The sequence below is a fragment of the Polyodon spathula genome, chromosome 29 (genome assembly GCF_017654505.1).
Source record: "Polyodon spathula isolate WHYD16114869_AA chromosome 29, ASM1765450v1, whole genome shotgun sequence".
NCBI lineage: Eukaryota > Metazoa > Chordata > Actinopteri > Acipenseriformes > Polyodontidae > Polyodon > Polyodon spathula.
In genome coordinates this window covers 3,634,083-3,657,880 of record NC_054562.1, presented here as the reverse complement: position 1 = coordinate 3,657,880, position 23,798 = coordinate 3,634,083, and the positions used below count along the sequence as shown (strand labels likewise).

The following is a 23,798-nucleotide window of genomic DNA, read 5'->3' as shown; positions in this document are numbered from 1 at the left end:
GTGGGGGGGCATTGTGACAGGCTGGCGAGTGAACAGTGTTGGGGGGCATTGTGACAGGCTGGCGAGTGAACAGTGTTGGGGGGCATTGTGACAGGCTGGCGAGTGAACAGTGTTGGGGGGCATTGTGACAGGCTGGCGAGTGAACAGTGTTGGGGGGCATTGTGACAGGCTGGCGAGTGAACAGTGTGGGGGGGCATTGTGACAGGCTGGCGAGTGAACAGTGTTGGGGGGCATTGTGACAGGCTGGCGAGTGAACAGTGTTGGGGGGCATTGTGACAGGCTGGCGAGTGAACAGTGTTGGGGGGCATTGTGACAGGCTGGCGAGTGAACAGTGTTGGGGGGCATTGTGACAGGCTGGCGAGTGAACAGTGTTGGGGGGCATTGTGACAGGCTGGCGAGTGAACAGTGTTGGGGGGCATTGTGACAGGCTGGCGAGTGAACAGTGTTGGGGGGCATTGTGACAGGCTGGCGAGTGAACAGTGTGGGGGGGCATTGTGACAGGCTGGCGAGTGAACAGTGTTGGGGGGCATTGTGACAGGCTGGCGAGTGAACAGTGTTGGGGGGCATTGTGACAGGCTGGCGAGTGAACAGTGTGGGGGGGCATTGTGACAGGCTGGCGAGTGAACAGTGTTGGGGGGCATTGTGACAGGCTGGCGAGTGAACAGTGTTGGGGGGCATTGTGACAGGCTGGCGAGTGAACAGTGTTGGGGGGCATTGTGACAGGCTGGCGAGTGAACAGTGTGGGGGGGGGCATTGTGACAGGCTGGCGAGTGAACAGTGTGGGGGGCATTGTGACAGGCTGGCGAGTGAACAGTGTGGGGGGCTTTGTGACAGGTCCTGGTTGGAATGGGTATGACACTATTTTATCTCTCTAATTTTTTTAGCTCCGTGATTGTTTCTTTGTCAGGGTCATCAGTGTGTATATTTAGTATACATCAGGAAAGTGCAGCTCTGTATCTTAAACACACACACTGCAGTGTAAATTCCAGAAACGGTCAAAATGATATTCCAGTGTTAAATAAGTGGAATATAACATGGTAGCTTTATACAGCTGTAAAAACATGAACATCTGTGAAACTCTTCAGTTGTATCTGTTATTTTGAATAATACCCTGGTAATGGTTCTGCTTATCAATAAACTCCTGCTCCCAGCATGCCTCAGCACAGGTAGTAACAGTGAGGGATGCTGGTAGCTGTAGTTCTTACCTGGGCAGCTGTAGAGACAGGTTTTACTGCAGTATGAGTGTTTACACTGGAAATGCTGACACGAGCCAGAATTTGAATAAAAATACAGCTCCTAGCATGCCTCAGCACTGGCAGTAACATTGTAAGATGGGAGAGGGTTAGGGAGAGAGAGTGTGCAGTCGAGGCCATTCAATCTGCTCTGTTCAGACTGGGAGTTTCATACAGAGAGGAATGATCAGGATTCCTGTACGTTTGCTGCATCGACTTGTGATAAAGACATTTGAATAAGAGAGAGAAGAGGAGAGGAGATGAGGGGGAGACATTGTCATTATCATTGTCATTAGTGTTATTAAAACACAATTAATGTTCCCCTGTCTCTGTCTCTCTCTCTCCCCCTCTTTCTTGCTCTCTCTCCCCCTCTCCCCTCGTCTCCTCTCTCTCTCTCTCTCTCTCTCTCTCTCTCTCGCTCTCTCCTCAGTGCACCGCGCTGGATCTGCTGGACAGGGGGCTGGAAGTGCATCTCATAGCCGACGCTGTGTCATCAAGGAGGTAACGAGGGGGAGAGGGACAGACACAGAGAGGGAGGAGTGGGGAGAGAGGCGGAGGAGGAGGAGGAGCAGGAGGGGGTAAGGCAGGAGAGGTACACAGACACACAGAGTGAGGAGTGGGGACAGAGGAGGAGGAGGAGGAGGAGCAGGAGGGGGTAAGGCGGGAGAGGTACACAGACACACAGTGAGGAGTGGGGAGAGAGGAGGAGGAGGAGGAGCAGGAGGGGGTAAGGCAGGAGAGGGGAGAGAGGAGGAGGAGCAGGAGGGGGTGAGGGTGAGGCAGGAGAGGGGAGAGAGGAGCTGTTTCATCATGCAGGTACACAGACACACACAGAGGGAGGAGTGGTGAGAGGAGGAGGAGCAGGGGGGGTGAGAGGAGAGGTACACAGACACACACAGAGGGAGGAGTGGTGAGAGGAGGAGGAGCAGGAGGAGGTGAGAGAGGAGAGGTACACAGACACACACAGAGGGAGGAGTGGTGAGAGGAGGAGGAGCAGGAGGAGGTGAGAGGAGGAGGAGCAGGAGGAGATGAGAGAGGAGGAGGAGTGGTGAGAGAGGAGCCGTTTCATTATGCAGGTACACAGACACAGAGGGAGGAGTGGGGAGAGAGGAGGAGGAGCTGGAGGGGGTAAGGGTGAGGCAGGAGAGGGGAGAGAGGAGAGAGGAGCTGTTTCGTCATGCAGGTACACACACACGCTCAGCTCCAGCACGCTCAGCTCCTCTCCCCCCACCCCAGGACCCAGGGAGCTCTGCAGGGCGGTGAGGGAAGAGAGGGGGGCTAGAGGGGTCAGGTCCTGCAGGGAGGAGGGGGCCACAGTCAGGGAGAGGGGCTGGAGACCCCCTCCCACTGCGGAGCCAGCAGACGTGGGGAGGAGCGAGACGAATAGATGGAATAGGAGGGGGGGGATAATGTGTTGTCTGGCTCTGCCTCTCTCTCACTCTCTCTCTTTCTCAGTTCATTCCTGTTACTTTAGACAAAGGTGTTGTTTGTTGAGATTTCTGTTCAGTGTCGCTTCAGAAATATCCTTTAAAATACAGTGAACTTTCTCGCTCTCCTCCAATTCTCTCTCTTTCTCTGTGTTTTCAAGTCTCCCCCTCGTTTCTCTAAGCCATGTCAGCGCAGGAGCTGGAACAAATAAACAATATAGACCGACATGTTAAAATGTAAGCATGACAGACAGGCAGACAGACACTTGCTTTGCCAGACCTCTCTGTGCTTTACAATGCTTCCCTATGCTTTACCAGACCTCTCTGCTTTACAATGCTTTCATATGCTTTACCAGACCACTCTGTGTTTTACAATGCTTCCCTATGCTTTATCATACCTATCTGTGCTTTACAATGCTTCCTTATGCTTTACCAGACCTCTCTGTGCTTTACAATGCTTTCCTATGCTTTACCAGACCACTCTGTGTTTTACAGTGCTTCCTTATGCTTTACCAGACCTCTCTGTGCTTTACAATGCTTCCCTATGCTTTACCAGACCTCTCTGTGCTTTACAGTGCTTGCCTATGCTTTACCAGACCTCTCTGTGCTTTACAATGCTTTCCTATGCTTTACCAGACCACTCTGTGTTTTACAGTGCTTCCTTATGCTTTACCAGACCTCTCTGTGCTTTACAATGCTTCCCTATGCTTTACCAGACCTCTCTGTGCTTTACAATGCTTCCTTGTGCATTACCAGACCTCTCTGTGCTTTACAATGCTTCCCTATGCTTTACCAGACCTCTCTGCTTTACAATGCTTTTATATGCTTTACCAGACCACTCTGTGTTTTACAATGCTTCCCTATGCTTTATCATACCTATCTGTGCTTTACAATGCTTCCTTATGCTTTACCAGACCTCTCTGTGCTTTACAATGCTTTCCTATGCTTTACCAGACCACTCTGTGTTTTACAGTGCTTCCTTATGCTTTGCCAGACCTCTCTGTGCTTTACAATGCTTCCCTATGCTTTACCAGACCTCTCTGTGCTTTACAATGCTTGCCTATGCTTTACCAGACCTCTCTGTGCTTTACAATGCTTCCCTATGCTTTACCAGACCTCTCTGTGTTTTACAGTGCTTCCTTATGCTTTACCAGACCTCTCTGTGCTTTACAATGCTTCCTTGTGCATTACCAGACCTCTCTGTGCTTTACAATGCTTCCCTATGCTTTATCATAGCTCTCTGTGCTTCATCATTCTTTCACTGTGCTGTGTTTTCACTGTGGGGCACTTTTAAGGGTTGGTTTACCATGGTTTGTTTTTCATATGCTTTACCACAACACGTGCACATACATCTTAGAATTGTAGTGAACTATTTTAGTACACAATGCGTGTGGTACCGAGTAATGCAGCCGTAATTAAACACAAAGAAAATATACACAGGAACTGAGAGATTCCAAGAGGAATAATTCAACAAGCCCGACCCCAGTAATCACTCATATTAAACATTCCCTCGGGTAATGTGCGGCTAGAGAGGCCGCCGGGTTTTAACGGTTATTTACGACAACGCGGCAAAGAGCGGAAATTCATCGCTTACATCATAATCATAATAACACACACACACACACACACACACACACACACACACACACACACACACACACACACACACGGTCTGCTTTTCATTTGTTGGCATTTAAAAACAGTACTTGAATTAAACTACATTTTCTTGCTCTCTTCCCCCCATCTGTCTGTCTGTCTGTCTCTTTCAGTCAGACAGAGCGGCTTCTCTCTCTCTCTCGTCTCAGACAGAGCGGGGTGTTTCTCAACACAGTCGAGGGGGTCATTCTGCAGCTGGTGCAGGATGCAGCGCACCCCAAATTCAAACAGGTACAACCCTGCACCCCTAATTCATTGAGCTTAGTTCAAAGTTCAGCTCATTATTTAATGTGAAGAGTTCATCTTGGATTTACTGTGCATGCTGAAAACATCAATCAATCAATCAACACGTACACACACACATACACACACATGCACGCACACACTCAAACACACACGCACACACAAACACACACACACACTCTTGCATACACACACAAATGTGTTAAGAGAGGGAAAAGCACAGTTTTGCAGTTGTGTATAATATATACATGTACATACAAGCTGTGCCTTTTTTAATGCAGCACTTCTAATCCCTCTCTCTCTCTCCTCTCAGCTGCAGAAGCTCCTGACTCACCCCTCCCCCGACACCGGCCCCTGGGGTCATTGTTCTAGACCCCCCCCCCCCCCCCCCCCCCCCCCCCCCCCCCCCCCCCCCCCCCCCCCCCCCCCCCTACCCCCCCCCCCACGTGCACCCCCCTCCCTGACTGTAAACACACCTCTGGAAGAACAGAACTAAAGAAACTTCAATAAAGTTCGTCCACTAAGCCACCTGTCTGAGTGTCTTTAGTTACATGTAATATTTTTGAAAGCCCAACACAGCATATCTGTCTTTTAAACAATAAGCTTCTGAAACAAATTGAGAATAAGAGCCGATCAGAGACCAACTTCTGTGCACAAAAAAGATCAGTCTATAATATGGGTCGGATTTTGGATAATGTAATTTCGTGACCGAAGTTTGAAACGCTTCAAAGGCATGACATCTGCAGCTGTGGATCCCTGGTCCCAGGAACCAGTGATCATCAAGTGCAGACTTGCTGGCAGCACCCATTATCAACTTCAAACCAGTGAAAGATTTTATTTTATGAACATGTGTGTTTATACTAGTACCATTTGACAGCAGAACAGCTTTGTTTGAGTGCTAGAGACACTTGCGGTTTCATCAGGTTCTAGAAAGGGCAGGTCTTTCACTGCTCAATCGTGTTTTTTCTAGTACTGTTGACCTCTTATTTCTTTGTTGCCATCTTTAAAAATAGATTCTTGCAAAGTTCTGAAACAAGCATTCATGGGATATAGACGAGCGTTTGAAGGACTTGTGGTGAAATAATTGACTAGGTAATTGCCTCCATCTGTTTTTTTCAGTGGTATAGAAATGGGTATGTGTTTTCATGTTTTTGAATGAGTCTTGTGATGGATCGTGCCTTGCTGTCGACTGATTCAAGTCTTTATATAGTGGTGTTACCCCACCTGGACAGATATAATTATTAAACTGTGAAGGAGACTGATTAACAAGTCAATTATTTCACAAGCCCTTCCAATCCTCATCTCCAAGCCCACCAAAGGTTAGTTTGTAACTCGTGTCCCACAAGGGGTTTCAGCCCTTCAAGAGCCATTTTCGATACTTTCATCCTGAAGCCTTTTTGTGTGGTAATGAAATTAGACAGTAGCAGAGCTGCACACAGAAAGCCAGTTCAATTATTATCACACCTAACAATTTGAAAGTGATATCTTTTCTACTTTAGAATGAACATGCACTTAAAAATCACTCAGGAATTTGACAATTGGACATTTTTTCAATTTTTAGACCCCCCAGCAGCACAGGACCCCTAAAGCAGTGGTGATTATTGCGCATGAATTCTACAGAAGACCTGCCTGCCTCTTTGTGCAGAAGCATTCATAGGGCTACTGACATTGAAAATATCATTTTTACAAAAGAGGTGTATCTCAGTAAATCTTCATCATTGAGCTTCAATATAAGGTCATCTATAACTTTGAACACTAGGGTACATTTACCCTTTGTAAATATCAGTAGCAGAGACTATCAAGTAACAAACATTTTGACAAAAGTTGAAAAGTTGTTTTTGTTATTACTTTCTGAACTGCTTTTCTTTGTGTGCGCTGCCTATTCTGCATTTAATAAGACTTATACTCCCTACAACCTGTTTAAACATATTTATTTAAGCACTATTCAGTTTATATTAGAATTATTCATCTGTCGTTTTTTGGAAGACTAGCCCTTTTAGCTGTGTTGTTTTTCTGTGGAATCACAGGAGATGTCTTCTTCACAGCTGGAATTACTGCTCTAAGATACAAGGTCTATTCCATTTCTGTCTGAGATTACTTCAGGTAAATAATCTGAGTCATGATCACATTCCTCCTCAATGGATGAGCCGGTATCTCTCCATCAGGTATCAAAAACATTGACTGCGGGTCCTGCCATAATGTAGCGTCAGAGTGGGTCATAATATCATTCTGTGTATGAAATTAACAGAATAGAAATATATAGAGGGGGATCCTAAGCTGTTCTGTGTGTCTTCTTGGTTTCTGGTCACAAACTCCCCCGATGACAAAGAATGCTTTTAAGAGTCATAATCTAAATACTGGACACATGGCTTATCTTCTCGATCGCTGAATGACTCCTTTGGCGCCTCAAGCCAGACAGTTCTGGGTGCTTTGACACCTAAGACAGGAACCAGTCACTCTCATAAATCCAGCTGACAGGCGGAATAGCTGACCAATGGAGAACAAGGTGCCTCATCGGAATGAGAACAACCAATGAATGAGAAACACTCCATGTGGACTCAGGCACCACCCAAAATCACCAAGCTATCCAATCACAAGGGTAGAGAGCACATTACTGAAGCATGAGCGCAACACTCAAACGGGGCTCCAGATACGAAATCCCAGGTTCTTGATACGCAAACAAGTCTATGAACCGTGACAAGCTGAAGATCCAGGCAGCGACCAGTTGGAACAGAGATACCATTTCTGGACACTCTAATACGAGATAACTATTCTAGTGTTGCCTTGGTGTGGGAGTCCGCTGCGTGAGACGTCTAAAATCCTAAAGTGGTGGAGGAATTGCTGTTTCAGTGGAATGCTTAAATACACTGAACAAAAATATAAATGCAACATGTAAAGTGTCGGTCCCATGTTTCATGAGCTGAAATAAAACGTCCCAGAAATTTTCCATACGCACAAAAAGCTTATTTCTCTCAAATTTTATGCACAAACTTGTTTATATAAGAACATAAGAAAGTTTACAAATGAGAGGAGACCATTTGGCTCATCTTGCTCGTTTGGTTGTTAGTACTGGGGGCGGTGGTGCATTGTGGGATGTCGGTACCGCGTTAAAATAAGTCTTGTTTAGCTGTTTTTTTAATTATTTTTTTAGCAGGCCGATCCACTCACCTAATCCGAGCGACAGTCTCGTCCTTCTGAGGGGTCAGGCCGCCCGCTGAACGCCGGGATATAGGAGGACAGCAGCGAGGGGCATGCCAGGATACTGGGGGTGGCGGTGCATTGTGGGATATCTGGAAATAGCAATGTCGGTGTATGAAACACAGATCAGACATCAGTGAAAAACTCGCTGCAGTCACAGCAGAGATATTCAATTAACATGACACCCCACTTTGCCTTCAGTCCCGTTTCACTGCGCGCAAAGCAGACAGCTCGGCAGAATGTTTTTCTATAGAGTCAATGCAGGCGTAAAAAATTTTAGAACATAAGAAAGTTTACAAACGAGAGGAGGCCATTCGGCCCATCTTGCTCGTTTGGTTGTTAGTAGCTTATTGATCCCAGAATCTCATCAAGCAGCTTCTTGAAGGATCCCAGGGTGTCAGCTTCAACAACATTACTGGGGAGTTGATTCCAGACCCTCACAATTCTCTGTTTGAAAAAGTGCCTCCTATTTTCTGTTTTGAATGACCCCTGGTCCTTGTTTCTTTTTTCAGGTCGAAAAAGTCCCTTGGGTCGACATTGTCAATACCTTTTAGAATTCTGAATGCTTGAATCAGGTCACTGCGTAGTCTTCTTTGTTCAAGACTGAACAGATTCAATTCTTTTAGCATGTCTGCATATGACGTGCCTTTTCAACGTGGAATAATTCTAGACACTCTTTGCACTCTTTCTACAGCAGCAATATCCTTTTTGTAGCGAGGTGACCAGAACTGAACACAATATTCAAGATGAGGTCTTACTAGTGCATTGAACAGTTTTAAAATTACTTCCCTTGATTTAAATTCAGCACTTTTCACAATGGCCTTTCTTATACTTCCCCACATTGTCTAGATGAAGACATTTCTGAGTCAACAAAAACTCCTAGGTCTTTTTCATAGATTCCTTCTTCAATTTCAGTATCTCTCATATGATATTTATAATGCACATTTTTATTTCTTGTGTGAAGTACCTTACACTTTTCCCTATTAAATGTCATTTGCCATGTGTCTGCCCAGTTCTGAATCTTGTCTAGATCATTTTGAATGCCCTTTGCTGCTTCACTCAAAGCGCTTTCATGTTGCATAAGTTGTTATATTTTTGTTTTATGCTATTTTTATAACTAGTTAGTTATGTTTTATAACGTTATAAGTGTATACAGCTTTACCCCAGCATACTGTTACCATATAGGTAATTTTCCATTTTGGATCTTATTATTATCCCTGTTAGTGAGCATTTCTCCTTTGCCAAGATAATCCATCCACCTGACAGGTGTGGCATATCAAGAAGCTGATTAAACAGCGTGATCATTACACAGGTGCACCTTGTGCTGGGGACAATAAAAGGCCACTCTAAAATGTGCAGTTTTGTCACATAACACAAGAACATAAGAACATAAGAGAACATAAGAAAGTTTACAAACGAGAGGAGGCCATTCGGCCCATCTTGCTCGTTTGGTTGTTAGTAGCTTATTGATCCCAAAATCTCATCAAGCAGCTTCTTGAAGGATCCCAGGGTGTCAGCTTCAACAACATTACTGGGGAGTTGATTCCAGACCCTCACAATTCTCTGTGTAAAAAAGTGTCTCCTATTTTCTGTTCTGAATGCCCCTTTTTCTAAACTCCATTTGTGACCCCTGGTCCTTGTTTCTTTTTTCAGGCTGAAAAAGTCCCTTGGGTCGACACTGTCAATACCTTTTAGAATTTTGAATGCTTGAATTAGGTCGCCACGTAGTCTTCTTTGTTCAAGACTGAACAGATTCAATTCTTTTAGCCTGTCTGCATATGACATGCCTTTTAAGCCCGGAATAATTCTGGTCGCTCTTCTTTGCACTCTTTCTAGAGCAGCAATATCTTTTTTATAGCGAGGTGACCAGAACTGAACACAATATTCAAGATGAGGTCTTACTAGTGCATTGTACAGTTTTAACATTACTTCCCTTGATTTAAATTCAACACTTTTCACAATGTATCCGAGCATCTTGTTAGCCTTTTTTATAGCTTCCCCACATTGTCTAGATGAAGACATTTCTGAGTCAACAAAAACTCCTAGGTCTTTTTCATAGATTCCTTCTCCAATTTCAATATCTCCCATATGATATTTATAATGTACATTTTTATTTCCTGCGTGCAGTACCTTACACTTTTCTCTATTAAATGTCATTTGCCATGTGTCTGCCCAGTTCTGAATCTTGTCTAGATCATTTTGAATGACCTTTGCTGCTGCAACAGTGTTTGCCACTCCTCCTACTTTTGTGTCGTCTGCAAATTTAACAAGTTTGCTTACTATACCAGAATCTAAATCATTAATGTAGATTAGGAATAGCAGAGGACCTAATACTGATCCCTGTGGTACACCGCTGGTTACCACACTCCATTCTGAGGTTTTTCCTCTAATCAGTACTTTCTGTTTTCTACATGTTAACCACTCCCTAATCCATGTACATGTGTTTCCTTGAATCCCAACTGCGTTCAGTTTGAGAATTAATCTTTTGTGCGGGACTTTGTCAAAAGCTTTCTGGAAATCTAAATAAACCATGTCATATGCTTTGCAATTATCCATTATCGATGTTGCATCCTCAAAAAAATCAAGCAAGTTAGTTAGGCACGATCTCCCTTTCCTAAAACCATGTTGACTGTCTCCCAGTACCCTGTTACCATATAGGTAATTTTCCATTTTGGATCTTATTATAGTTTCCATAAGTTTGCATATAATAGAAGTCAGGCTTACTGGTCTGTAGTTACCTGGTTCAGTTTTGTTTCCCTTTTTGTGGATCGGTATTACGTTTGCAATTTTCCAGTCTGTCGGTACCACCCCTGTGTCAAGAGACTGCTGCATGATCTTGGTTAGCGGTTTGTAAATTACTTCTTTCATTTCTTTGAGTACTACTGGGAGGATCTCATCCGGCCCAGGGGATTTGTTTATTTTAAGAGCTCCTAGTCCCTTTAACACTTCTGCCTCAGTTATGCTAAAGTTATTTAAAACTGGACAGGAACTGGATGACATGTGGGGCATGTTGTCAGTATCTTCCTTTGTAAAAACTTGTGAAAAGTAATCATTTAACATATTTGCTATTTTTTTTTTCTTCATCTACGATTTTGCCATTTGTATCTCTTAAACATTTAATCTCCTCTTTGAATGTTCTCTTGCTGTTGTAATATTGGAAAAACATTTTGGAATTGGTTTTAGCTCCCTTAGCAATGTTCATTTCTATTTCTCTCTTGGCCTTTCTAACTTCCTTTTTGACTTGCGTTTGCAGTTCTGTGTACTCTTTCTGCGTACTTTCTTTTTGGTCCTTTTTTAATGCTCTGTAAAGTGCCTTTTTTCGCTGAATATTTTTTTTAATTGATCTATTAAACCATTTTGGCAATTTAGTTTTACATTTAGATTTGTCTACTTTAGGGATATAATTGTTTTGTGCCTCTAGTACTACATTTTTGAAGAACAACCATCCTTCTTCTGTGGGTGTTTTCTCTATTTTACTCCAATCTACTTCTGTTAGTCTCTGTTTCATACCTTCATAGTTTGCTTTTCTAAGATTGTAAACCTTAGCTTTAGTCATTTCTTTTGGGGATTTAAAAAACACTTCAAATGAGACCATGTTGTGGTCTGAGTTTGCCAGTGGTTCTCTGACCTCTGTTTTAGTTATTCTATCTTCGTTATTTGAAAAGACTAAATCAAGGCATGCCTCCCCTCTAGTTGGTGCCTTCACAAATTGTGTTAGGAAGCAGTCATTTGTCATTTCCACCATTTCTATTTCATCCTTCGCGCTACCCACCGGGTTTTCCCATTTTATTTGGGGGAAGTTGAAATCCCCCATTAGTATGGCTTCTCCTTTGCTACACACATTTCTAATGTCATTGTATAACAGATTATTGTGCTCACTGTCTGAATCTGGCGGTCTATAGCATGCTCCTATTATTATGCCTTTTAAGAACATAAGAACATAAGAAAGTTTACAAACGAGAGGAGGCCATTCGGCCCATCTTGCTCGTTTGGTTGTTAGTAGCTTATTGATCCCAAAATCTCATCAAGCAGCTTCTTGAAGGATCCCAGGGTGTCAGCTTCAACAACATTACTGGGGAGTTGATTCCAGACCCTCACAATTCTCTGTGTAAAAAAGTGTCTCCTATTTTCTGTTCTGAATGCCCCTTTTTCTAAACTGCCTTTTGAATTTTTGTCCGTTATTCTGACCCATATTGATTCAGTTTTATTTTCTTTGTTCAGGTTTAACACCTGGGCTTCAAGACTGTTTCTTATGTATAGCGCTACCCCTCCTCCTCTTCTGTCCTGCCTGTCTTTCCTATACAGTGTATACCCACAAATATTAAATTCATCCCCATCACTCTCAGACAAGCACGTTTCTGTAACACCTATCACATCATAGTTACCTGTTAGTGCAGTAGCTTCAAGTTCTAGAATTTTGTTTCTGATACTTCTAGCATTTAGATAAATACATTTAATGGTTGTCTTACCTGAGTTGTTGTTCTTGTTTTGATGCGGTCTCCCTTCTGTTTTTTTGTTGATTTCTCCCCCCTTCCTTTCTAGTTTAAATGCTTCCGAACCTGCTCGAGGATCTTTTCTTCGAGTAGACTAGTTCCCTTGTTATTTAAATGCAGTCCATCCCGTCTATACAGATAGTCCTCGTTGTAGAATGTGGTCCAATGATCAAGATAGGTGAAGTCTTCCCGTGTGCATCACGTCTTCAGCCATTCGTTTTGATTAATTATTTCCAGCTGTCCATATGGTCCTTTGCAAGGTGCGGGTAGTATACCAGAAAATACCACAGTTTTGGTTTTCTCTTTTAATTTCCTTCCTAGCTCTCTGAATTTGTTTTGCAGGGATTTTGGTCTGTCTCTTCCAATGTTGTTTGTACCGATGTGGACGACTACTACCGGGTCGTCTCCTGTTCGTTCTAGGAGCCTGTCCACGTTCTCAGTGATGTGCTTGACCGAGGCTCCCGGAAGGCAGCACACTGTTGTAGTAAGGGGGTCCAAACTGCGAATTGAACTTGCTGTGTTTCTCAATATGGAGTCCCCAACAATCATGACCTCCCTTCTTTTCAAGTGGATGAGCGGTTTGCTGATGTCAACATTGTGAACAGAGTGCCCCATGGTGGCGGTGGGGTTATGGTATGGGCAGGCATAAGCAACGGACAGCGAACACAATTGCATTTTATCGATGGCAATTTGAATGCACAGAGATACCGTGACGAGATCCTGAGGCCCATTGTCGTGCCATTCATCCACCGCCATCACCTCATGTTTCAGCATGATAATGCACAGCCCCATGTCGCAAGGATCTGTACACAATTCCTGGAAGCTGAAAATGTCCCATTTCTTCCATGGCCTGCATACTTTAAACTAGTCCAGATACAAATATACCTTGCAAGCTACAATAGTATGTCCTTGGTGAAATTCCCTACAAAACACAAAATGCATTGTTAACTGTTTAAAATGTTATTTCTTTGTTTTTTTTTTTGTTTTTTTTTAGAGTTAAATCATGGGCCCACTGGTCTTGTATGTGCAGAGTATCCCTGGAGATACAGAACATTCAAAAAGATGTGAACAAAATAATTAAGCACATTTTGTATTGGATTTAACAAGACCGTGTCTGCTGAGCCTGCCAGTATTGCACGTTAATCACGTGAAGAAATAGAGGTTATTGACATGACCGCACTGCGGTCCCGTGGACCGGAGCAGCCATGGCAGTTTGATCAGGCCAGATGAATGGAGTTGTGAAAAGTAGATGCTAGAGATCTTGCATGGATACTGAAGGGGGCGTCTCTCGTGGAATATGATTTGTGTTCAAACAATGACACTCCGCAGACAAGAGTGCACTACAGAGGGTGTATCCTGTGCTGCACAGAAACACTTATTTCTCTTGCCAGGACCCCCTTGTCAATGGGATGTGTATCACTGGGTTCTGTTATTTCTCTCGCCAGGACCCCCTTGTCAATGAGATGTGTATCACTGGGGCTGTTATTTCTCTTGCCAGGACCCCCTTGTCAGTGAGATGTGTATCTCATGGATCTGTTATTTCTTTTGACAGGACCCCCTTGTCAGTGAGATGTGTATCTCATGGATCTGTTATTTCTTTTGACAGGACCCCCTTGTCAATGGGATGTGTATCTCATGGTTCTATCCACCTGGTTAAATAACACATTTGAATTGAATCAGTCAGGTTTGAAAACCTCTCTCTCTGTAAACTTGTGTTTAAATTAATAACTATGCAATTTTTGCAACACTATTGGTTCTGTTAATAAGGAAGTTATATTTTTAATAACTTTGATATTGTATTTCAGTCTTTTCTTGGTATGAACATTCTACTTTTCTTTGGAGAACACTTTGTATTGAAGTGTAGTTTAATCTTGTATGTTACTTTGTGTTATTTCTGTACTGTATTACTAAGTTTATCCTATTTTTTTGTTTTGTTTGGAGAACACTCTGGGGAGAGTAGGGGAGAATGGTGCGTTGAGACCAGCCTCATTAGAAAAACTTCCATGTCTGTCCCACAGTCCTGTCCAGTTTGACATTACAATATAATCCATTTTTCTTGCCGTCTGTGTTAGTTTACTACATTCTGAAAAGAGTTGAGTTTCGTTAAAGCTGCAGACAGCCCCCCCCCCACAATCCTGTTCAGTTGGACGCTACAATACTTTCACTTGACAATTCAAATGGACACAAAATCAACCCAGAAGTGCACTTAGGTAGAACAGAAACGGCATTTTATTTCATGTCTAATATTTTCACTGGGGACATTTTGAACCTCCCCCTTAAATCAGAGACACTCAGACTGGAATAAAGTTATATTCTTATTATTAACAATATTCTGATGACCGTTGTTTTTTGGTTCTTGTAATTTACACTTTCCCAGGAAAGCTCCCATCCGCAACTTGGTCGTCCCATTTTCCCACCTGCAGAAAAGAAGAAAAAAAAAAAAGAGATCAGTACATTATAAAAAAAAAAGTTATACATTTCTAATCGTTTTACAAACAAGGAGGCACCAAACAGGGCTGTACCGATTCACTGTGTATTGAGGACTCTCGATTTGCTTCCACAGCACAGCGCATTGCAGTTAAAGAACTACAGCTCCCAGCATCCCTCACCCATGCTGCAGGTGCAGAGGCACGCTGGGAGCAGTAGTTGTAGATGCTTTCTTTACATGATGCATTGTAATAGAGGTCTGTATCATTTGTGATGAGGTAAGAGAATGGATGTAAGATGGTCAGCACTCCTTTAAAAGGGAGGGCCACTGAATGTGTGAGATCTCCTCAGTGAAGTTCCAACAGCAATCCAGTATTGTGAAACTGCAGCCCTGTGGTGGCCATGCTGGCTCTAGCTCTGCTGTAGTCTGGCTACGAGACGGAGCCACAGTGGCGACAGTTTCCTCACTCACTTACCCAGCTCATAGGACACAGGCTCTTATAGACACGCTGGTACCACTGGCAGGGAGAAACGTCCTGGCCCTTAGCAGACAGAGCATTGTTACAACGATGGAAATCTAGAGAGAGAAGACAGCATTGTTACAGTGATGGAAATCTACACAGAGAGACAGCATTGACTGTTACAGCAATGGAAGTCTACAGACAGGGTTAAGGTTAGACTCATCCTGGGATCACGTTGCAGTGTGCGTGCGCCGATCTGGGGTCAGCGTAGCAGTGTGCGTGCGCCGATCTGGGGTCAGTGTATAGCAGTGTGCGTGCGCAGATCTGGGGAGGGTTAGACTCACCCAGGTAGTTCTGGAAGCAGTTCCTGGTCTGGTTGGTGTTTGGGAATCGAGCATCGAAAGGGGCTGTTCTGTAGTTCTTGATTTTCTCTTCGATTGCGTCAGACATGCTGCTGGTCCTCTGAGCGCGAGTGTGAGAGTTAGATAGAGATACCTGCAGAGAGAAGAGTGTGAGAGGGGAGGGAGACAATGACAGACAGAAAGGTACAGAACTTAAGACACACTTTTTAAACCACTTTTGTCTCTCAGAAAACAGCCTGTGTCTTAAATTCACAGCAGTGACATGACTGCCGAAGTAAAAAAATAATTCCAGCCAGGGGCACAGTAACACACGATCTGTGCTTGGAATGAGAAATTGTTCAACTGCTGAACTGGAAAGCATTTTCAAACACTTTTCTTTATTGTATAAACAAGTTAGCAAGAACAAGACACGTTACAGAAATGTTACATTTTTTCAGCCGATAACTGAAAACAGAAAATTGCACTGTTGTCAATGTAGTTCTCAATTATCGGCTGAATAAATAAAACATAACATTTCTTGTAACGCGTCTTGTTCTTTCCAACTTGTTTACAAAATAATTTTAAAAAATTGTTTCAAAATGCTTTCCAGCTCTTGAACAGTCATGTAGGAGTATCACAAGCAGCATCAATTATGTGTAAATATCATGTATTTTTATTTAAATTATAAAAACGACTGTTCAATATAACATTTTTAAACTACTGAACATTTCATTCCATGGTATTATATGGAATACCTGTAAAATGACATTTTACATTTTCAATCAAATATAAAACTAGCAGCTATGGTGACATCACCAGTAAATTATGCAAACGAGTGCCACCGACGGATCAAACCTTCCTTCAGTAACGTGTTCCAAGCCTTCGAAGGTCGAAATGCACCCTTCACTCCAGCCCTACTTCAACAATCCCAGCACTTCGTTTTTATTATTCTAACAGGACCTGCCTGGACAGAACGGAAAAGCTCACCGGACCCCCCTGTATTTCAACATGCCAAGCAAGACCACCGCTCACCAGGGGCCAGGTTTCAAAACTTATTTGAATCAAAGTGACATGGATTTTGTAATCGAGATTACTTTTATCAGGCTCTTTCTGATCCGGTTTTTCAGAAAATTCACTGCTGGATTACATTTAACCAGACAACAAATAATCACGATAATGAAATCAAGTTTTTTAATAGGCTAGTTCTTAATAGTTGTGTTATATATATATATATATATATATATATATATATATATATATATATATATATATATATAGGCCTTTATTTATGATATAACTTAAATTTAACAAAATAAATAAGACTGTGGTAATAATGAACACACAACTTTTTTTGTTGTCACACAGAATAAGACAATGCCAGGTTGCTAAACTTTTGATGTCTGAGCCCGTTGTGAAAAGGCAGTCTGTGGCAAATGCACTGGTACAGTTGAAAAGCATGTTTTCTGCATAGATTGTACTGAGAAAACTCCAACAGAACTCTGAAGAGACAGACAGAACGTTTGAACTTATGGAAGAACCTACAAACGTTTACAAACGAGGAGGCCATTCGGCCCATCTTGCTCGTTTGGTCGTCAGTAGCTTATTGATCCCAGAATCTCATCAAGCAGCTTCTTGAAGGATCCCAGGGTGTCTGCTTCAACAACATTACTGGTTTACTGTTTACTTTATTACAGTTCTCATGTTTATGTATGATCTTTTTGAATTTTTTTTTTTTTTAAATGTAAATAGAGTTTCTGCTCTGAAAACGTTATGCACGATGTTCAAATAAAAATATTAAGTTGTATCCGATTGTTTTTCATTTGCAGATCAAAGCCGTTTTAAAATGGAGCCGCACTTTTACGTAGTTCAAAATCTCGGCGGTTCTAATGTTAAAGCTAAATCGTGATTATAAGTGTGATCGGATTACCAAAACAAAATCTGCTGAACAAGCCATTGAAAAATAAACTTACAAATCTTTCAGACATGGCTTGGAATGGGAGATGAAAAACCAACCCCCACTGGACAAATGCGGCGGTCACCCAGCTGCTCCTCCCCAGCTAGACGAATGCACCAGTCACCCAGCTGCTCCTCCCCAGCTAGACGAATGCACCAGTCACCCTGCTGCTCCTCCCCCACTGGAGGGATGCAGCGGTCACCCAACTGCTCCTCCCCAGCTAGACTAATGCAGCGGTCACCCTGCTGCCCGTCATTTGTCAGATGCTTTTAGACAAAGCAACTTAGACTAGGGGGTGAACTAAGCATCAACTGCTGCTGCAGATTCACTTCCAAAAGGACCTCCTGTTTTTACATCGCATCCAAAGGACGGAGCACAAGGCGGTTTAAAGAATTGCTCAGGGTCACACACAGCAAGTCAGTGGCTGAGCCGGGATCTGAACTTCCTGTTATCAAGCCCCTTTCTCTAACCACTGGACCACCAAGCCTCCATATGCCTTAGGCGAGTTTGTACAATTTCATAGCAAACAAACTGTGCATTCCTTTGTATAAACCAGCTCTAAGTGTAGTTGAGGCTCTATCTTTGTAAATTCATCTTTATTAGATTGTTTCAAACCGAGGGTGGTAATTTAGGTTGCGTTTTAAATTCAAAGGAATACAGTACCTGGAGAAAGTGTGTGTGTGTGTGTGAGAGAGGGGGAGAGAGAGAGAGAAGACAAGATTAAAATACCTGGAGAGAGGAGAGCTGAAAGACAGGAATGTGAGGAGAAATGAAAACTCAATCAGCATATTACTCTGCAGCCACATACACTGTCACTGTATAAAGGCATGCTGGGAGCTGTAGTTTCTATTCAGATGTTGTCTAAGGCAGTGATTTTAAGGGCAACTGATATATCATATATACACACAGCGCTACGGCCAAAAATTGTTCATGACCTGGACTGCGATTGAGACATGTAAAAATAAACCTATAGTACATAATTTAGATATTTTATAATCATGCAATCAAAATTAACAAAGTTATATCACAAAAAAAATCTGTATGAATTTCAACATGTTCACGGAACACTCAGTAGGTTTCATTCCGCTTTATGAAGATATCATTCTACAGGGTGATGCAAAGCTTTTGCCCAGAGCTGTGTAGCAAAATTTTAATTAGAACCAAGACCGATAGATATGTCATACTGTCAATTCCCATAATTAGTTGTACTGGAATTACGTGTGTTTTTGTTTTTAAATAAAGGACTTTAATATTAAATCCGAGTCTAAAGATCACTGTGTACAAATATTCATATTAAACGCGAGCTTTTCTCCACAAACACACTGAAACGCAACAAAACGAAATCTATCGATATACCTGAACGTACATCTATACTAATAATGACAACAGTTTATTACAAACAGCAATTCACTAATTGTAAATAATAATATTCACATCATGGCAATTTTCGACTACCCTCGAATTGACTTTAATAAAGGTCATTTCTGACACAAACGCCCGCAAAAACCAATACGATGTAAAAGTACGCTTTATAAACACCGAGTTCACCCGGACCGAGTCTACCTGCATCTAAACAAAACGTATTTTTATTTAGTACCAAAACCCCTCCATCTGCCTAGTCTCTGCATTTCCCTAAACCGAAAAAATAAACGTAAACAGCAACGCAAGCAAAACCGCCTTTATTTACTCAAATGAACGCCCAAACTGTGCCAAACGCGCACCGCACTGTCGAGGGAGGCTCTTAAATCTACAAACACAAAAGGTACCGCGTTAAAATAAGTCTTGTTTAGCTGTTTTTTTAATTATTTTTTTAGCAGGCCGATCCACTCACCTAATCCGAGCGACAGTCTCGTCCTTCTGAGGGGTCAGGCCGCCCGCTGAACGCCGGGATATAGGAGGACAGCAGCGAGGGGCACGCCGGGATACTGGGGGGCGGCGGTGCATTGTGGGATGTCTGGAAATAGCAATGTCGGTGTATGAAACACAGATCAGATATGAGTGAAAAACTCGCTGCAGTCACAGCAGAGATATTCAATTAACATGACACCCCACTCTGCCTTCAGTCCCGTTTCACTGCGCGCAAAGCAGACAGCTCGGCAGAATGTTTTTCTATAGAGAGTCAATGCAGGCATAAGAAATTTTAAAACATAAGAAAGTTTACAAATGAGAACATAAGAACATAAGAAAGTTTACAAACGAGAGGAGGCCATTCGGCCCATCTTGCTCGTTTGGTTGTTAGTAGCTTATTGATCCCAAAATCTCATCAAGCAGCTTCTTGAAGGATCCCAGGGTGTCAGCTTCAACAACATTACTGGGGAGTTGATTCCAGACCCTCACAATTCTCTGTGTAAAAAAGTGCCTCCTATTTTCTGTTCTGAATGCCCCTTTTTCTAAACTCCATTTGTGACCCCTGGTCCTTGTTTCTTTTTTCAGGCTGAAAAAGTCCCTTGGGTCGACACTGTCAATACCTTTTAGAATTTTGAATGCTTGAATTAGGTCGCCACGTAGTCTTCTTTGTTCAAGACTGAACAGATTCAATTCTTTTAGCCTGTCTGCATATGACATGCCTTTTAAGCCCGGAATAATTCTGGTCGCTCTTCTTTGCACTCTTTCTAGAGCAGCAATATCTTTTTTATAGCGAGGTGACCAGAACTGCACACAATATTCAAGATGAGGTCTTACAAGTGCATTGTACAGTTTTAACATTACTTCCCTTGATTTAAATTCAACACTTTTCACAATGTATCCGAGTATCTTGTTAGCCTTTTTTATAGCTTCCCCACATTGCCTAGATGAAGACATTTCTGAGTCAACAAAAACTCCTAGGTCTTTTTCATAGATTCCTTCTCCAATTTCAATATCTCCCATATGATATTTATAATGTACATTTTTATTTCCTGCGTGCAGTACCTTACACTTTTCTCTATTAAATGTCATTTGCCATGTATCTGCCCAGTTCTGAATCTTGTCTAGATCATTTTGAATGACCTTTGCTGCTGCAACAGTGTTTGCCACTCCTCCTACTTTTGTGTCGTCTGCAAATTTAACAAGTTTGCTTACTATACCAGAATCTAAATCATTAATGTAGATTAGGAATAGCAGAGGACCTAATACTGATCCCTGTGGTACACCGCTGGTTACCACACTCCATTCTGAGGTTTTTCCTCTAATCAGTACTTTCTGTTTTCTACATGTTAACCACTCCCTAATCCATGTACATGTGTTTCCTTGAATCCCAACTGCGTTCAGTTTGAGAATTAATCTTTTGTGCGGGACTTTGTCAAAAGCTTTCTGGAAATCTAAATAAACCATGTCATATGCTTTGCAATTATCCATTATCGATGTTGCATCCTCAAAAAAATCAAGCAAGTTAGTTAGGCACGATCTCCCTTTCCTAAAACCATGTTGACTGTCTCCCAGTACCCTGTTACCATATAGGTAATTTTCCATTTTGGATCTTATTATAGTTTCCATAAGTTTGCATATAATAGAAGTCAGGCTTATTGGTCTGTAGTTACCTGGTTCAGTTTTGTTTCCCTTTTTGTGGATCGGTATTACGTTTGCAATTTTCCAGTCTGTCGGTACCACCCCTGTGTCAAGAGACTGCTGCATGATCTTGGTTAGCGGTTTGTAAATTACTTCTTTCATTTCTTTGAGTACTACTGGGAGGATCTCATCCGGCCCAGGGGATTTGTTTATTTTAAGAGCTCCTAGTCCCTTTAACACTTCTGCCTCAGTTATGCTAAAGTTATTTAAAACTGGATAGGAACTGGATGACATGTGGGGCATGTTGTCAGTATCTTCCTTTGTAAAAACTTGTGAAAAGTAATCATTTAACATATTTGCTATTTTTTTTTCTTCCTCTACGATTTTGCCATTTGTATCTCTTAAACATTTAATCTCCTCTTTGAATGTTCTCTTGCTGTTGTAATATTGGAAAAACATTTTGGAATTGGTTTTAGCTCCCTTAGCAATGTTCATTTCTATTTCTCTCTTGGCCTTTCTAACTTCCTTTTTGACTTGCATTTGCAGTTCTGTGTACTCTTTCTGTGTACTTTCTTTTTGGTCCTTTTTTAATGCTCTGTAAAGTGCCTTTTTTCGCTGAATATTTTTTTTAATTGATCTATTAAACCATTTTGGCAATTTAGTTTTACATTTAGATTTGTCTACTTTAGGGATATAATTGTTTTGCGCCTCTAGTACTACGTTTTTGAAGAACAACCATCCTTCTTCTGTGGGTGTTTTCTCTATTTTACTCCAATCTACTTCTGTTAGTCTCTGTTTCATGCCTTCATAGTTTGCTTTTCTAAAATTGTAAACCTTAGCTTTAGTCTTTACTTTTGAGGATTTAAAAAACACTTCAAATGAGACCATGTTGTGGTCTGAGTTTGCCAGTGGTTCTCTGACCTCTGTTTTAGTTATTCATTCGGCCCATCTTGCTGGTTTGGTTGTTAGTAGCTTATTGATCCCAGAATCTCCTCAAGCAGCTTCTTGAAAGATCCCAGGGTGTCAGCTTTAACAACATTACTGGGGAGTTGATTCCAGACCCTCACGATTCTCTGTAAAAAAGTGCCTCATATTTTCTGTTCTGAATGCCCCTTTGTCTAATCTCCATTTATGACCCCTGGTCCTTGTTTCATTTTTCAGGTCAAAAAAGTCCCTTGAGTCGACACTGTCAATACCTTTTAGAATTTTGAATGCTTGAATTAGGTTGCAGCATAGTCTTCTTTGTTTAAGACTGAACAGATTCAATTATTTTAGCGTCTGCATACGACATGCCTTTTAAACCTGGAATAATTCTGGTCGCTCATCTTTGCACTCTTTATAGAGCAGCAATATCCTTTTTATAGCGAGGTGACCAGAACTGCACACAATATTCAAGATGAGGTCTTACTAGTGCATTGTACAGTTTTATCACAACTTCCTTTGATTTTAATTCAACACTTTTCACAATGTATCCAAGCATCTTGTTGGCCTTTTTTATAGCTTCCCCACATTGTCTAGATGAAGACATTTCCGAGTCAACAAAAACTCATAGGTCTTTCTCATAGATTCCTTCTCCAATTTCAGTATCTCCCATATGATATTTATAATACACATTTGTATTACCTGCATGCAGTACCTTACACTTTTCTCTATTAAATGTCATTTGCCCTGTGTCTGCCCAGTTCTGAATCTTGTCTAGATCATTTTGAATGATCTTTGCTGCTGCAACAGTGTTTGCCATCCTACTTTTGTGTCGTCTGCAAATTTAACAAGTTTGCTTACTATACCAGAATCTAAATCATGAATGTAGATTAGGAATAGCAGAGGACCTAATATTGATCCCTGTGGTACTCCACTGGTTACCACACTCCATTCTGAGGTTTCTCCTCTAATCAGTACTTTCTGTTTTCTACATGTTAACCACTCCTTAATCCATGTACCAGTGTTTCCTTGAATCCCAACTGAGGTCAGTTTGAGAATTAATCTTTTATGCGGGACTTTGTCAAAAGCTTTCTGGAAATCTAAATAAACCATGTCATATGCTTTGCAATTATCCATTATCAATGTTGCATCCTCAAAAAAATCAAGCAAGTTAGTTAGACACGATTTCCCTTTCCTAAAACCATGCTGACTGTCTCCCAGGATACTGTTACCATATAGGTAATTTTCCATTTTGGATCTTATTATAGTTTCCATAAGTTTGCATATAATAGAGCTCAGGCTTACTGGTCTGTAGTTACCTGGTTCAGTTTTGTTTCCCTTTTTGTGGATCGGTATTACATTTGCAATTTTACAGTCTGTCGGTACCACCCCTGTGTCAAGAGACTGTTGCTTGATCTTGGTTAGCGGTTTGTAAATAACTTCTTTCATTTCTTTGAGTACTATTGGGAGGATCTCATCCGGCCCAGGGGATTTGTTTATTTTAAGAGCTCCTAGTCCCTTTAACACTTCTGCCTCGGTTATGCTAAAGTTATTTAAAACTGGATAGGAACTGGATGACATGTGGGGCATGTTGTCCGTATCCTCCTTTGTAAAAACTTGTGAAAAGTAATCATTTAACATATTTGCTATTTTTTTTTCTTCATCTACGATTTTGCCATTTGTATCTCTTAGACATTTAACCTCCTCTTTGAATGTTCTCTTGCTGTTGTAATATTGGAAAAACATTTTGGAATTGGTTTTAGCTCCCTTAGCAATGTTCATTTCTATTTCTCTCTTGGCCTTTCTAACTTCCTTTTTGACTTGCGTTTGCAGTTCTGTGTACTCTTTCTGTGTACTTTCTTTTTGGTCCCTTTTTAACGCTCTGTAAAGTGCCTTTTTTCGCTGAATATTTTTTTTAATTGATCTATTAAACCATTTTGGCAATTTAGTTTTACATTT

At 41.8% G+C, this 23,798-nt stretch overlaps 2 protein-coding genes across 2 annotated transcripts in view; one reads left to right on the top strand and one right to left on the bottom strand.

Annotated features, from left to right (window-relative positions):
* Window positions 1-6,145, top strand: part of isoc2 (isochorismatase domain containing 2) — a 37,485-nt gene extending 31,340 nt beyond the window's left edge. Inside the window, exons 4-7 of the mRNA XM_041231972.1 lie at window positions 1,663-1,733; window positions 4,429-4,546; window positions 4,872-4,923; window positions 6,120-6,145. Of these exons, the coding sequence (XP_041087906.1) occupies window positions 1,663-1,733; window positions 4,429-4,546; window positions 4,872-4,923; window positions 6,120-6,145 (267 nt within the window). The remainder of the gene's footprint in view (window positions 1-1,662; window positions 1,734-4,428; window positions 4,547-4,871; window positions 4,924-6,119) is intronic.
* An 8,315-nt stretch (window positions 6,146-14,460) lies between these two features.
* LOC121302493 (cytochrome c oxidase subunit 6B1) lies at window positions 14,461-19,367 on the bottom strand. Its single transcript, XM_041232504.1, has 4 exons — window positions 19,264-19,367; window positions 15,482-15,632; window positions 15,153-15,253; window positions 14,461-14,666 (listed from the first exon to the last, which is right to left on the bottom strand). The coding sequence occupies exons 2-4, from the start codon at window positions 15,585-15,587 to the stop codon at window positions 14,613-14,615; spliced, it is 261 nt and encodes an 86-aa protein (XP_041088438.1). The 5' UTR covers window positions 15,588-15,632; window positions 19,264-19,367; the 3' UTR covers window positions 14,461-14,612.
* Window positions 19,368-23,798: the final 4,431 nt, after the last annotated feature.

Bases quoted from the DNA above. Each gene is read 5' to 3' on its own strand.
- LOC121302493 (XM_041232504.1), bottom strand. From the start codon at position 15,587: ATGTCTGACGCAATCGAAGAGAAAATCAAGAACTACAGAACAGCCCCT. The intron at 15,254-15,481 runs GTGAGTCTAACC...TTCTCTCTCTAG, and splicing joins CTGCTTCCAGAACTACCTGG to ATTTCCATCGTTGTAACAAT. The intron at 14,667-15,152 runs GTAAGTGAGTGA...TCTTTTCTGCAG, and splicing joins GCCTGTGTCCTATGAGCTGG to GTGGGAAAATGGGACGACCA.